This window comes from Oncorhynchus tshawytscha, linkage group LG23 (assembly GCF_018296145.1).
Source record: "Oncorhynchus tshawytscha isolate Ot180627B linkage group LG23, Otsh_v2.0, whole genome shotgun sequence".
Taxonomy (NCBI): domain Eukaryota; kingdom Metazoa; phylum Chordata; class Actinopteri; order Salmoniformes; family Salmonidae; genus Oncorhynchus; species Oncorhynchus tshawytscha.
This window is the reverse complement of record NC_056451.1, coordinates 8,631,885-8,648,116: the sequence shown is the minus strand read 5'-3', so window position 1 is coordinate 8,648,116 and position 16,232 is coordinate 8,631,885. Positions and strand designations below refer to the sequence as shown.

Sequence of the window (16,232 nt, the reverse complement as noted above, 5' to 3'; positions counted from 1 at the left end):
AAACATTTTCTAATATTTTCCATGGGAGGAATGGGTCGACACAGAATAGGAAGCAGGGTAGTGTAAATGCATGTAAATGTAAATGCAACTGAAACTCTACCCAGCTATCAAATGAAGCATGAAATGTCAAAAACCTAGGATAAAGTTAGCGATGAAGGAAAAGCCCTAAACATACATACTGAATACCCTGAAGACTCTGGGTTCGCGCCCAGGCTCTGGGTTCGCGCCCAGGCTCTGGGTTCGCGCCCAGGCTCTGGGTTCGCGCCCAGGCTCTGGGTTCGCGCCCAGGCTCTGGGTTCGCGCCCAGGCTCTGGGTTCGCGCCCAGGCTCTGGGTTCGCGCCCAGGCTCTGGGATCGCGCCCAGGCTCTGGGATCGCGCCCAGGCTCTGTCACAGCCGGCCGCGACCGGGAGGTCCGTGGGGTGACGCACAATTGGCCTAGCGTCGTTCGGGTTAGGGAGGGTTTGGCAGGTAGGGATATCCTCGTCTCATCGCACACCAGCAACTCCTGTGGCGGGCCAGGCGCAGTGCGCGCTAACCAAGGTCGCCAGGTGCACTGTGTTTCCTCTGACACATTGGTGTGGGTGGCTTCCGGGTTAGATGCACGCTGTGTTAAGAAGAAGCAGTGCAGCTTGGTTGGGTTGTGTTTCGGAGGACGCATGGATTTCGACCTTCGCCTCTCCGAGCCCGTACGGGAGTTGTAGCGATGAGACAAGATAGTAATTACTAACAACTGGATACCACGAAATTGGGGAGAAAAAGGGGGTAATAAAAAGAAAAATGCAGTAATTGACAGAGTCGAAAGCCTTTTATCGATGGCGGTTATGATATTGTTTAGGACCTTGAGCGCGGCTGATGTGCACCCACGACCAACTCGGAAAACAGATTGCATAGCGGAGAAGGTACGGTGGGATTCGAAATGGTCGGTGATCTGTTTGTTAACTTGGCTTTCAAAGACTTTAGAAAGGCAGGGCAGGATGGATATAGGTCTGTAACAGTTTGGGTCTAGAGTGTCTCCCCCTTTGAGGGGGATGACCGTGGCAGCTTTTCAATCTTTGGGTATCTCAGATGATACGAGAAGTTGAACAGGCTAGTAATAGGAGTTGCAACAATTGCAGCGGTTAATTTTAGAAAGAGAAGGTCCAAATCGTCTAGCCCAGCTGATTTGTAGGGGGTCAAGATTTTGCAGGTCTTTCAGAACATCTGCTATCTGGATTTGGGTGAAAGAGAAGTGTGTGGGGGGGGCTTGGGTAGATTTCCTCGGGGGGTGCAGAGCTGTTGGCCGGAGTAGGGGTAACCAGGTGGAAAGCATGGCCGGCCGTAGAAAAATGCTTGTTGAAATGATCGTTTATCGTAGATTTATCGGTGGTGACAGTGTTTCTTAGCCTCAGTGCAGTGGGCAGCTGGGAGAAGGTGCTCTTATTCTCCATGGAATTTACTGTGTTCCAAAACTTTTTGGAATTGGGGCTACAAGATGCAAATATCTGTTTTAAAAAGCTAGCCTTTGCTTTCCGAACTGACTGTGTATATTGGTTCCTGACTCCCCTGAAAAGTTGCATATAGCGGGGGCTATTCGATGCTAATGCAGTACACACCACAGGATGTGCTGGTCAAGGGCAGTCAAGTCAGGAGTGAACCATGGGCTATATCTGTTCTTAGTTCTACATTTTTGGAACGGGGCATGCTTATTTAAGATGGTGAGGAAAGCACTTTTAAAGAACAACCAGGCATCCTCTACTGACGGGATGAGGTCAATGTACTTCCAGGACACCTGGGCCAGGTCGATTAGAAAGGCCAACGTATTTTAGGGAGTGTTTGACAGTGATGAGGGGTGGTCGAATGACTGCGGACCCATTGCGGACGCAGGCAATGAGGCAGTGATTGCTGAGATCCTGGTTGAAGACACCAGAGGTGTATTTGGAGGGCAAGTTGGTAAGGATGATATCTATGAAGGTGCCCATGCTTACGGATTTAGGGTTTAGGGTCCTTGATCGTGTGTGTGTGGTTCCTGTGATAATTGTGTGTGTGTGTGTGTGTGTGTGTGTGTGTGTGTGTGTGTGTGTGTGTGTGTGTGTGTGTGTGTGTGTGTGTGTGTATGTATATATATATATATATATATATATATATATATATATATATATATATATATATATATATATTCTGCGTCTATATTTGCCATGAGATTCAAGTGGATAAACCATATGGTTTATGAGAAAATTGACAAAAACATTTTTTAAAGCAACTTGTCCGCATGGCATTATTTATAATTAACTCTGCAACTCTTCCAAATACTGCCACAAAACATTTTAACACTATACTGACAATGTAAAAAGTGTAAAAAAATACATTTGAAAAGATCATGGTGAAACCCTCATAAATTCACTAAATTGGTTTATAATTAGGGCTCCTGTTTTATACCGTTGTCATTCAAAGTTTAATTTTACATCCTTATTAGATAAATATAATTTTACATGAGATTTGACACCTGTGATAATCTGAAGTACCCAAAAATGCCACCAGCTGTCATAAAATTCCATATACTCCTTGAAAGTTACCAAAATTCTAGTAGTTTACTTGTAAAACTTAAAACGTCTCCAGTAATATACACTCCCTTTGCCACACTATACAGGAGTTACATACCAAAAAAAGATGTTCTGACTTCTACTTCTCAAAACAAATTCTTCACATTCCTTGAAATGAAGAGACTAATACCACAATGGGCCTAGACCACAGGGAACAGTCTGGTGCAAAACAGAAAATCAGACGAATACTAGAACAATAGAATTTGAACACAATGACCAAGTGTAATGACATCATAAGGTGCAATGACCTCATAATCATTTAGTAACATTACATCTGCGCTGAACCTACCTTCACTAGAACTGGCTAGTGACTACAGCGGTATAGCCAAATAGCTGGAGTATTTTATTTATACTCCAACATAAACTAAAGCGGGGTGGGTGTGTGTGATCACTTGCGTGGTCTAGAAACACATTTCATAATGCGGAAAGTATGAAAGCAAAGCTTTTTATTGCAAGTATTCGTGAAAGATACACTTCAAAAACTTCAGCAAAGTAACACTAAAAGGCCTAAAGAGAAATACAAAACGAAGACATTTAAAACTAAAATAAAAAGACCTGTTGGTACAACAGAGAGTTTGAAACATACAGAGTAGAGACACAACAGAGACCGAAACAGAGACAGAGGCATGGAACTCATGTGGCTACCTTGTTCGTATCATCAAACACCCATTGATTTTAGCAGGTGCCTCAGGACTCACAGCACACAATCCTGACTGACATTCAATTAAAAAGTAATGACACAAACCGACCGCACGTCAAATACAAAATAACCTCAAGATACGGATGAAACACATAGGAAACCCTTTAAAAAGTCTAGCATCCTTGGCCACTGACGAAATCGGCCTTCAAACCAGTTTAACACTGGGAAAAGAGCATCCGATAATCTCTCGAGCAAACGGGATTTCAAAACCTTAACATGGACTGCGAATGGACTGAAAGCAAGCAGCGTCTGCTTGCACATCAAAACAGAGAGCTAAATGGAGTCAACGTGTCTTAAAGTATTTGTCTGTGGGTAATAGGTAGGAAAAGCCTATTGAAGTTCTGAACAGGGTTGACGACCCCTATAAAGCTCCATGCCTCTGACCCTAGAGTGAGGTGGGAACGACTAACAGACAGTGGGCAAACAGAACAGCAACTCATTATTACAACGCCTTGATTCATTACACAGGTACAAGTCTAAGTACAGCACACAGAACCCTCGGGCTCCTGTTCTTACATCCATACACACGTGGGGAAACATACACTTTTGTACGTTGGGGCTAACCAACTACTGTAGCACTGTTAGTGGTTTGCAAATAAATACGAGGATTACATTTTGGAGTTGGGCCTTTTTTTGTACTCAACTCAGGCATTCTGTAGTTGTAAATAAAACCCAACAAAGTAAGAACACACTTAAGACTGAGGCTTGCATTTGAGTGGAATGGGACTTTAGTCTCTACTCCTTACTGTGTAAAAGTCTCTGGCACAAGGAAACAAAAACTCCACAGAGGAGACATGAAAGCACAGAAGCCACACCTAACCATACATCCTCTGCCTTAGCACTATCCCTCCCTCCCTCCTTTTCCCCTCTATTCTCACCCACCTGTACTCCACCAGGCCAGGGGAGTTTACATGCTAACACATTAGCAGCTCTGGATGAGGAAGTCAGTTTTTACAAGGCTCAGCCCAGTCCGTGTGGTTCAGTGAAGGTTCCCTACCCCTAGAGAGATGAGATGCAACATGTGGGGGTGGTGGGTGGGATCAACAAAATGGGAGGAGAGAACCGGAGAGGAGAGAGGGACTAGAGAGTACAAGAAGGTGATGAGGACATATGAGAAGGCCTCTTCCCCCAAACAGAAAGCTAAAAGCAGGGGTCTACATAAGTAATACCTCATTTAAAAACAGATGCCCCTGCGCAACTGTGCCCCTCCGTCCGCCCTCCAACACGTTGCTGTGCTTGCGTGTTTGGGGAGGGTAAGTCTTCAACATGGAGGGGGGAGGGGTTTAAGGCCTCGTCCCCTAGCTGCACCTCCACCATGCTGCCAATGTTGCGGAGACTCTAGCTAGCTGCTCGTTTATGCACTCAATAAATACAGCATAAAATATTTTGCAATATATATTTCATATACATATTAAAAAGAACAACATTTAAATAGGAGGACAAAATAAAATGTTCGGCTCAAGTCAGATAAGTGTTAAGACAAAAAAAAACTAAACAAGAAAATCTTAGTTATACTTCCGTCTCTAAAACAGTTATGAGAATATCATAATCAGGTATTAATCAAGCATTATACTGTAATAACCAAAGCAGTATTTGCAGTTTCTCCTCTCATGTAGTATAACGTATGCAGCATACAAAGGTACGTGAGGCGCATTGTTTTTTAAATCTCTTGTTAAAAAGATACCACCCCCCTGGACTGATGGGTACCCCAAATGACTCATACAGACCCTCTCGGAGTCTTATTCCACACCCGAACTGCCCCAAAACCCCAATGAAAGTGGGCCCACTATCCTTCCATTAAGGACAAGACAGACACGCGGCAGGGCGAGGCATTGCACTGGGATGAGAATGCCATGGGCCAGACAACTGCCGACATCCTAATATGAATGCCATTACTTCCAACTTCCTTACATTGGAACACTTAAAAACCGTTGGTGGTTTCAGATTCTTAATGAGAAACCACAAAACGCAGGCCGACTCAAAACAGTCATCATCATCAGCGGAGTCACATGAGCTGGAGGCACACCTTTAAAATGACCACTTAGTAGCGATGGTAACCGTTTTGTTTGGTGTCGTAATCCAATTCCCAGAGGAGGAAAATCTCCTCAAAATCACATAACAAGTCCTCGACACGCCACTGTATCTGGGAGGAGGGGATTGGAGGAGGTACAAAGACAGAAAACATTGTGGCTGTGTGTCCGAGTGAGAGAGGCAGTCTATAAAGTGCTGTGCTATGTTCGTCATTCGTGGCCCAGGCTGTGTCACACACACACACACACATCGGTTTTAACTATGACCTCGCTTGTCAACGCAAGTTCCACTGTACCAACCAACCGAGTCGATTGGTCCAAACTCAAAATGCACCACTAAGTGAACGCTCAACCACAATCATATACTCTGTCTTTATGCATCTTGGTATGTATAGTGTGTGTACTGTGCATACGTTTCTGCATTGCAATGCTTTTTTATTTTTCTTCAAAAATGAGATAAACGTCTTTGCCATTTGACTTTTCTTTTACAGCACCACCATAAAGAAAGGCACTTCCTGTGGACTTCTTCACTCTGCCATAGATTTACCTTCCGCGCCGAAAAGAAAGAACCTACACCTCAAAATCCAGTATATCTGTGCGTCACAGGCAATGGAATGAACACACATAGCTACTTTTCCATAGAGTATAGCAATCTCTGGGTTGATGTTTAAGACCTAGAAGGCCTTGCTCATAAATATCTATAAACTAAGCAAAAAAAACAACAACAAAAAAAACTACTGAACACAAACGAACATCTGAAAAACGTTACTGTTGACGGTTTAGCGAGTTGAAAAGTAAAAAAAGGTGTTAGGCAAACACATCTGCTATATGTAAACATGTGTTCTTTTGCCCAGGAAAATCAGAATGTTCTGTACAGTCCTTGACGTTCATCATCATGTCAGCTTGGATGATCACTACGCTTGTCGCTTGCTAAACCATGTACCGATCCATACACACCACCTCCCTCAAATGGCAGCCCTACTTCTCACTTTACATACACCAGAACCAGCCACATGCACAAAAACCCATCTAACAAAAACACCCTGCTCTTTACCAACCAAGCACACACCAACAAACCGATCCAAGACACCATTGGATCATACATTTACGGAGCAAACTTAACTTCTTCTGTCCTCTAGTCTTCCATATTTTCTCCACTTAGGTCTCAGGGGAATCAGATGGCAGATCTACAGGCTACGGAATGTAGTCCTCTGGGAATCAAAAGTAAGGAGAATCTGGAAAAAACTAAATGAGATTATATACTTTGTCACATTGCAGACTTACCGGAGGTTTTAAGGCTTTGTATTTCTGAGCACAAGAAGTGCCTGTGGTTGCGCAAGGAGAGAGGAGAAAAACCTCTTACTTATAGAAGTCCACCGCATCCCGATCCATAACAGTATAACAATCCAGACACACGTTACATATCGAAATAGAGCCACCGCACACACGTCAAAATACACAAATAACAGTATACATTGCCACAGGACACGAGTCAACAACAGTTGACTCAAAACTCTAGCCACATTTTATTACCCTTCACGTTTAATGATGAATAACTATAAAACTACATAGGTTAGATTTTTTGTTAGCAAAAATAAGTGGTGTGTGCATTACAATAATGTGAAATGTACATATATACACTTCTTCCAATCTGGCTTTTGAAAAAGGCTTTTTGGACACTAGTGAAGATCATGAAGGCTCAAACTCATTGGCTTCCAGCCAGGGGAAGGCTAGAGTTGGGAAGGCAGTCAAACGTGACTATAGGAGGGGAGGCACAGGATCCTACCATTGGACCACACTACTGTTCACTTATTGGGGCAGTCCTTGCCTTGAGAACTGTCTCCTTGTATCATTGTACCGTCAAAAACAAGAGATTCTCAAATGGCAACCGTTTCCACTAACAGTTAGGACGAGAAATCCCTACAGTTCCCCACATAACACAGACCCTCTCGTCTACTTCATTTGGAGGTTTACTACGGTACATAGCACCAGAGGCATGTGTTCGGTCCAAAACACACTTATTTTAGTGCAGATAATTGTCTCTTTTGAACACCACTAGGCATGCCTCATGTCACAGAGCACGTAGGAGCTAAGCAGCGACCACACAAGTCACTCACTCAGTCTCCTGGACTTCCAAGAGTCATCGAATTGTTGACTCTAGAAGGCAGCTAGCTACTATTGGTTTGGATGGTCAGTTATATGGGAAATTGAATTTCTTAGCGGCTTAGCTCTCCTGCTGCTCATGACTGAGGCATGCCTCGATTCTTAGTCACCTTGAGTACATGTAGATATAGCAGCTAGATCCGTGTCTGATGAGGATAGAGGCAGAGTGCAGCACGACTTGATCTGCTAAAATACCGCTGCTATTAGGCAAAGACGATTGGAGAAACACACACACATTATATATTTTCTATCACAAGGATTTCAATGTGATGCAACTTCTGTCAAAAATGAGGCAAAATGTAGCTTGAAGTCAACTTTCTCCAGCTAAACCTTGCCCTTTAACTTCCTTGTTCGAATACATTTTGAAAGCTAGGACCGCCACGTCATAATCCATCCATACAACCAGCCATTTAACCGTTCATTTCCAAAACCAGGCACTTGATTTCTAACCCATAACACACTCATTGGCATAACCCTTCGACCTATGAACCCCGATACTCCCTTCATAAAGAGGAGCAACGGGGTAAGTGCCAATTGTGTGGCTCAAAAACATACTCTTACTATCCGAGAGCTCTCGTAAGAGATGTGGGTTCTAGTACATTCTCCTAAACTCACCGCTGCAGACTTCGACATTCAAGTCGTATCCTCTAGAAGACTCTTCCTCCCCTCAGCTAAAACATTATTGCACTAGAGGAAAGCAACATGATCTGTCATTCAATGTAGGATCTTCCACAACAAAACTCAAATTCAAGAGAGCAGATAGAATGAAAGAATGCAGAAATAAATGCTCTTCTCATTAAATTACTATATCTTGAGCATACTAATAAATACTGGAAAGAATGGTAAAAAAAACAAGCATCTTAAATATCAAACATGATGTACAGGAAAGAAAATTCCAAACAGGGTCACATTGCAATGTTGCTGTGACAGCACATTAGATCGATGTCATAGGGGACGGACCTCGGGTTTGATATCATTGTATTACCCTCTACGGATGTGTGCCACTGTATACGCACATCACTTACTGGGTCAAGTCAAATGATAACGACTAAGAAATCATATGATTAGCATCATAGCTTATTCCCAAGACAGGTTGGGACTTGTGAGGAGAGCATTTACACCGTTCAGACTCCAGGTGGCACTGTTCTCAAAATAAGAGCTCGTGTTCCTCTCCTAGTACAGTGTCCATTGACACGCTCACACTTTTGATAAGTCACCATTGGCTAAAAAAAAGAGGAGGAAAATTAGTGGCAAGCTAGTGCGCCGTGATAGTTCTGCACAGATCGAGATCCACCCTTCAAACACCTCATCCTTTTCTTCTTCTCTCCTCAACCTTTGATAAAGAAAAGTCAAAACATAACTAACAAATGAAAAAGGGCAGAAAGTGCTGCCGTTGAACTGAGTTGAGGTAAAAGGCATGATGACGAAAGGGAACGAACTCTGCAACGTCGACCATACACATCCGGAATCAAAACCACGGATCTCTTTCATGACCGGAGAAAAGGAGGGAGGGCCTGGAGGAGGTGGGGGCGGAGTTAGGGTGCCCAGGAAAAGCAGGGGGTGGTTTAATATTGCATAATAGTGCCAAGTTCTTCCTCTCTTGTTTTAAAGCAGCGTCTGTCTGCATCCTCAGTCCATTGCGGGGGGCTTCCCCCACCCCCCCTCTACACAGTGTCAGGTCCGGATTGACTGGTTGTGAGGGGCTGCAACCCTCCTTGACTGGCAGGCAGGGGTGTGGGGGTGTGTGTTTTAAGTGCGGTGATGGTGGTGTGGGGTGGTGCTCAGGCAAAGTACATGGTCCTCAGCGTGTCGTGGTGAATCTGTACCGCCTTGGCCAGAGCCTGGGGGTCCCGACCGTTACTCTGACCAGAGACATGGCTGCCCTCCGCACTGGGAGAAGAGAAGACATTCATCAGGACAGATGCATACATGAATGGATCAGAAAGACAAGTCAACAATGATACACACTTATTTGAAGCTACATTTTTTTATTTACAGAGAAAGCTAGCTGTCTGGGGCAGTATAATATCTAGCGCTGCTTTCTGGGGGCAGTATAATATCTAGCGCTGCTTTCTGGGGGCAGTATAATATCTAGCGCTGCTTTCTGGGGGCAGTATAATATCTAGCGCTGCTTTCTGGGGGCAGTATAATATCTAGCGCTGCTTTCTGGGGGCAGTATAATATCTAGCGCTGCTTTCTGGGGGCAGTATAATATCTAGCGCTGCTTTCTAGGGGCAGTATAATATCTAGCGCTGCTTTCTAGGGGCAGTATAATATCTAGCGCTGCTTTCTAGGGGCAGTATAATATCTAGCGCTGCTTTCTAGGGGCAGTATAATATCTAGCGCTGCTTTCTGGGGCAGTATAATATCTAGCGCTGCTTTCTGGGGGCAGTATAATATCTAGCGCTGCTTTCTAGGGGCAGTATAATATCTAGCGCTGCTTTCTGGGGGCAGTATAATATCTAGCTAGCTGCTTTCTGGGGGCAGTATAATATCTAGCGCTGCTTTCTGGGGGCAGTATAATATCTAGCGCTGCTTTCTGGGGGCAGTATAATATCTAGCGCTGCTTTCTGGGGGCAGTATAATATCTAGCGCTGCTTTCTGGGGCAGTATAATATCTAGCGCTGCTTTCTGGGGCAGTATAATATCTAGCGCTGCTTTCTGGGGGCAGTATAATATCTAGCGCTGCTTTCTGGGGGCAGTATAATATCTAGCGCTGCTTTCTGGGGGCAGTATAATATCTAGCGCTGCTTTCTGGGGGCAGTATAATATCTAGCGCTGCTTTCTGGGGGCAGTATAATATCTAGCGCTGCTTTCTGGGGGCAGTATAATATCTAGCGCTGCTTTCTGGGGGCAGTATAATATCTAGCGCTGCTTTCTGGGGCAGTATAATATCTAGCGCTGCTTTCTGGGGGCAGTATAATCTCTAGCGCTGCTGTCTGGGGCAGTATAATCTCTAGCGCTGCTTTCTGGGGGCAGTATAATATCTAGCGCTGCTTTCTGGGGGCAGTATAATATCTAGCGCTGCTTTCTGGGGGCAGTATAATATCTAGCGCTGCTTTCTGGGGGCAGTATAATATCTAGCGCTGCTTTCTGGGGGCAGTATAATCTCTAGCGCTGCTTTCTGGGGCAGTATAATATCTAGCTAGCTGCTTTCTGGGGGCAGTATAATATCTAGCGCTGCTTTCTGGGGGCAGTATAATATCTAGCTAGCGCTGCTTTCTGGGGGCAGTATAATATCTAGCGCTGCTTTCTGGGGACAGTATAATATCTAGCGCTGCTTTCTGGGGGCAGTATAATATCTAGCGCTGCTTTCTGGGGGCAGTATAATCTCTAGCGCTGCTTTCTGGGGGCAGTATAATATCTAGCTAGCGCTGCTTTCTAGGGGCAGTATAATATCTAGCTAGCGCTGCTTTCTAGGGGCAGTATAATATCTAGCTAGCGCTGCTTTCTGGGGGCAGTATAATATCTAGCTAGCGCTGCTTTCTGGGGCAGTATAATATCTAGCGCTGCTTTCTGGGGACAGTATAATATCTAGCGCTGCTTTCTGGGGGCAGTATAATCTCTAGCGCTGCTTTCTGGGGGCAGTATAATCTCTAGCGCTGCTTTCTAGGGGCAGTATAATATCTAGCTAGCGCTGCTTTCTAGGGGCAGTATAATATCTAGCTAGCGCTGCTTTCTGGGGGCAGTATAATATCTAGCGCTGCTTTCTGGGGCAGTATAATATCTAGCTAGCGCTGCTTTCTGGGGGCAGTATAATCTATCTAGCTAGCTGCTGCTTTCTGGGGGCAGTATAATATCTAGCTAGCGCTGCTTTCTGGGGGCAGTATAATATCTAGCGCTGCTTTCTGGGGGCAGTATAATATCTAGCGCTGCTTTCTGGGGGCAGTATAATATCTAGCGCTGCTTTCTGGGGGCAGTATAATATCTAGCGCTGCTTTGGGGGCAGTATAATATCTAGCGCTGCTTTGGGGGCAGTATAATATCTAGCGCTGCTTTGGGGGCAGTATAATATCTAGCGCTGCTTTGGGGGCAGTATAATATCTAGCGCTGCTTTGGGGGCAGTATAATATCTAGCGCTGCTTTGGGGGCAGTATAATATCTAGCGCTGCTTTGGGGGCAGTATAATATCTAGCGCTGCTTTGGGGTAGTATAATACCTAGCATTGCCTTGGGGTAGTAGAACACACAAAAAAACAGTTTTGCAATACTGTACATCTCACCCAAAATAGATAGGAAATATGAAACGTAGAGTTGAGCACAACAGAGGCGAAGCATGCAGAAAGACTAAATCAGTCTGTTTTGTGCAGTGAGAGTAACCCCCACCCCCCATCCCTGCCAATCACCTGTCGTGCTCCTTGTCCACCAAATGGTAGCGGGCACGGAAGGCCACCAGGTGGGCGTAGTAGGCTGGCGCGGGGATGGAGACGGAGCGTGTGCAGCGCACGTAGGTGTGGCACAGCTGGTAAGTGAGCAGCTGGAACTCGTCGGCCGTGAAGCAGTTGTCGTCCCACAGGACGTGGTAGTGGGAGGGCCGACTGGTGCCCTGGGGACAGCAGACGTTACACATACTACACAGCCTCAATATGGGGATTTAATAGAGATGTGGTATAAAGACTGAAGTAGAAAGACAATGGCTTTCAACTGAAATTCAGGACAATTGGGTTTTTAGAATGAACTATAGGCCTACTTATTTACAAATTTTGTCAAATTTTCTTCACCTTGAAAACCATAGAGTATTTGGTAGTTTAGTTTCAGTAAAAAATGGTTTACCTACCAAAAAAACTAAACACGGTGTGTTTAAATTCTAAAAAGCAGGCGTATTTCCTGAGAGTAAAGTCATTTCCTGAGAGTAAAGTGCAGTGAGGCAGCAGGCTAGATGAACAGATGGTGAATGCTCCAGTACCTGTATTCCAGCGTGACTGCAGAGGTAAAAGTCAAACTCGTAGGGGTGTGTGATGTCCGTGTCCACCGTGGTGCCAGCAGGAATGTTTCCACTACGTCCAACCTGAAAGAAAAGTTGTCGTCGATTTGGGGTTATTATTAATAAACTGGTAAAAGTTAAAAACGTCCTTCCATCTGTCCTGTTCTTCTTCAACACCAATCTTCACACAAACACACATCCATCCCTTGGACTCATTTAACGACGGCAGAAAGTGAACGAACAAACAGCGGGAGGGAGGTGTAGAATGTTTAAATGTTTTATTTAACTAGGCAAGTCAGTTAAGAACAAATACTTATTTACAACGACGCCGGGACAATTGTGAGCCGCCCCATATCCACAGTTCTGAATGACGTAATCTACAAATGACCAGAATAATGACAAAATGGATTTCTCCCCGTCTGTAAAAGTGCACTTCACTTGTAAACAAGGTGATAAACGCCAAAAAGCCCTGCTCTCCCAGGCCTCGAGTGGCACTCCAGGTCCATCAATTCACATCAGGCCTAATGCTATAATGGAATATAATTACCAAGAGAGCAGGCCCATTGACAACAGGGTAATTGGATAATTAGGACAACCATTTAGAGCGCTTAATAAACTAGGGGGTAATAAAGAACACGGTCCAACTCAAAACACACAGCCCCCCTCCCTAATCTATAAAAGGGCTTTTCACACTGCTGTGCCAAACACAGTTGAACCAAGCTGTAGTGAGCTGGCCTAAGAAAATGTAAGAGCCAGCACAGTTTGGGTGGGTGTCGGCCCTATAGTGTGACTCAGGCATGAGTATCATTTCAGAATGACTGTAAGGTAGCTGGGAGGGTGGCCGGAAGTCAAGTGGGCCCGCTCACCCTTTCGTTGCGGTCAGCACAGAAGAGGCGGGTGTGGTGGCGTTTCTGGACCACGATGTAGGTGATGCCGGGCTGGTACTCCTTCTCTAGGCCAATGCAGGCCTCGCGGATGGCCAGCAGCTCGTAGTACAGCACCTGGGGTGGGCAGAGGGATAAAACGGGGTTAAAACATCCATTACTGATGATATGACTTTGGATGTCCACCATCTCGGCTCTGAGCAGTTGTTCTAGATCGCACCAGTTGAGGTAGATGATACAGGCCTCGACATTGCACCCTTTTGCCACCGTCTGACAATGTGACGGGGAAATAGGCATGGTCATGTTTTGGTCACAGTCACGCATGTTATTCTAATGTCCTCTTAGTGGATCTTCATGATGTGCATCAATGGTTTACTTAAACAGATAGGTAGATGCCCTAACTTCATCAGTTTAATTAAAGAGGGACAACATTTGACTTGCAACCTTTGACCCTCTAGTTTCTGAAGTTCTGGAGGCGGAGAGCGACTTACATTTTTCCCCCCAGGATAGTCACTTGGCCTTTGCTCACCTGTCTGAACTGGCCCTCTGACACTCCGTCCCTGTAGAAGATGATCCTGGTGGGCTTGTAGCGGGTCGACTTGTAGAACTGGATCAGCAGTTCTCGGACCATAGAGGCCAGATCCTGGATCACCTCCTGCCTGGGCCTCTGGACCCGGACTGTGGCACAGTACCTGCTGGGGTGGGCGTCCATACTGCCGACCACCTGGAGATGTATAGAGAGAAACAGGGTGGGAGAGAGAGAGAGTGTGTGTGTGTGTGTGTGAGAGACAAACACCAGCGCTGAGCAAATTGAATAGCTCTGCACAAACATTATGAACTCGAACGCATTGGCAATACAGTATAGACCAGGCCACAGAAATCTCAAACATGCGGTTATCTTAGTAAAATGTAGCCCATGGTTGGAATAGTAAAAAATATATAAATGTGGCCCCTGGGCTAAATGAGTTCAAGACCCCTGGTATAGGCCAATAGGAGTTAAGTGAACTCACTGCAGCGATGGAGGGCTTCTTCCCATCTCCAGCAGGGGGGTGTGTAACGTCCGCCCCCAGGAAGATGATTGGCTGCTGGAATACTGAGGGTCTGGGTGGAGGAAGAGGGAAGGACCAGTGAGGACAGAGTTCAAACAAAAGTTCTCTAAAATAATTAAGGGTTTAGATTTTACACTATGTACATTATGTCAATCATAAATTGGAGGACACTTGATTGGGAGATTGCTATTAATGTAATTTGTGTACAAAAAAACAAAAACATTCTCTTACATACGGCATTTGAAACAGATATGGACTATTATAGTAAGTTCTAAGGACTAACAAAGTAAATTTACTGTTTAAACAGATGCCCCACTTCACGTCTCAGAACGAAGTGGTGCACACTTCTAATGGAAGATAAATATGACTAAAATGTGCTTTCAGCTGATTAAAAATATTTGTATGGTCATTCCAGTCCTTCTATCCTCCAGCCATGATGGCCACGTACCGTTGGTGAGGCACCAGGATATTGTTGATTCCCCCCAGCTTGACATTGATCTTGAGGCAGAGGTTGGAGAGGGTCTGGGGGGACGTCTTCACCACGTTCTTCACCTGGACACACTGAGTGGCCATTCCTAGGAGAGTGTCTCCCACCCTCTTCACCTCCGCTACACAGGACCAGTAACAGACAGTGATCAATCAATCTCTGTGCAATTAACAGTCAGTCAGATTAGGGAAGTAAAGAGTAAGGTACCACCTATGCTTTAAAAGGGAAGGTATTGATAGATAACAGATAGTGTACATCTGTCTGGTAACACACATCCCTTATCAAAGCTGCTTCAGCAACACAAGAATTTCAAAGAAAAGCAGATGCTTTGGTAGAACTATTATATAGAAACAGAAAATGTTAGACAATTAATCAGCATGGATAAGGTGACTGTAAATTTCGGTGTTCCTCAAGGCTCCATTTAGGACCAGTGCTAGCCTCTACACTGGCCTCCTGTTAAGGCTCGGGCTGATTAAGTTTTTACTGCTAACCTGCAAAGCATTACATGGGCTCGCTCCTACCCATCTTTCCGATTTGGTCCTGCCGTACATACCTACACATATGCTGCGGTCACAAGACGCAAGCCTCCTTACTGTCCCTATCATTTCTAAGCAAACAGCTGGAGGCAGGGTTTTCTCCTATAGAGTTCAATTTTCATGGAATGGTCTGCCTATCCATGTGAGAGATGCAGACTCGGTCTCAACCTTTAAGTCTTTATTGAAGACTCATCTCTTCAGTAGGTCCTATGATTGAGTGTAGTCTGGCCCAGGAGTGTGAAGGTGAACACAAAGAGTCTCCCTTGGCTCAGCTAGAAGAGGACTGGCCACCCCTCACAGCCTGGTTCCTCTAGGTTCAAGCCTTTCTAGGGAGTTTTTCCTAGCCACCGTGCTTCTACACCTGCGCTGTTTGGGGTATTAGGCTGGGTTTCTGTTCAGCACTTTGTGACATCAGCTGATGTAAGAAGGGCTTTATGAATAAATTTGATTGATTCCAATGAACATCATGTGAATATGTATGTCTATGGGTGCCGGCTACCGTAGACGGGGGTTTTTCCGGGCAGGATGACGATGATGAGCTGCAATCCAGAGTAGGTGTTCTTCAGGTGCCTGAACATGGGCTCCACACTGTCGGCTCCCTGGGCGTATTTACAGAAACACGGCTGGCCCTGGATGGGCATCCCAGCATCCTTGGAGATCTTACGCAGCTGGTCTGTGAAACCCCTATAAGAGGTGGGTAATGGATGGAGGAATTAGGGAGGGAAAGAGGAATGAAGAGACAGTAATGGAGAAATGAAGGAGGGAGAGTAGGGAAAAAGGAAGGTTGTAAAGACCAAATATAATCTGGTTGGTTAGGGAGTGGTTTAGTAATGTCATCCTTGAGAGTTGCTGTGTAAATTCTAACAAGGTTGTATCGGA

The 16,232-nt window shown here is 45.1% G+C and overlaps 1 protein-coding gene across 3 annotated transcripts in view; it reads right to left on the bottom strand.

Moving 5' to 3' along the window:
* Positions 1-3,010: 3,010 nt before the first annotated feature.
* The window catches only part of LOC112223047 (protein argonaute-3), a 41,882-nt gene continuing 28,660 nt past the window's right edge, over positions 3,011-16,232 (bottom strand). For all 3 annotated transcript variants that reach the window (XM_024385993.2, XM_024385996.2, XM_024385995.2), the window contains 8 exons: positions 15,853-16,037; positions 14,779-14,938; positions 14,292-14,382; positions 13,811-14,005; positions 13,264-13,398; positions 12,380-12,481; positions 11,820-12,019; positions 3,011-9,364 (listed from right to left, as the gene is read on the bottom strand). In XM_024385993.2, coding sequence (XP_024241761.1) covers positions 9,256-9,364; positions 11,820-12,019; positions 12,380-12,481; positions 13,264-13,398; positions 13,811-14,005; positions 14,292-14,382; positions 14,779-14,938; positions 15,853-16,037 — 1,177 coding nt within the window. In that variant the 3' untranslated portion in view covers positions 3,011-9,255. The remainder of the gene's footprint in view (positions 9,365-11,819; positions 12,020-12,379; positions 12,482-13,263; positions 13,399-13,810; positions 14,006-14,291; positions 14,383-14,778; positions 14,939-15,852; positions 16,038-16,232) is intronic.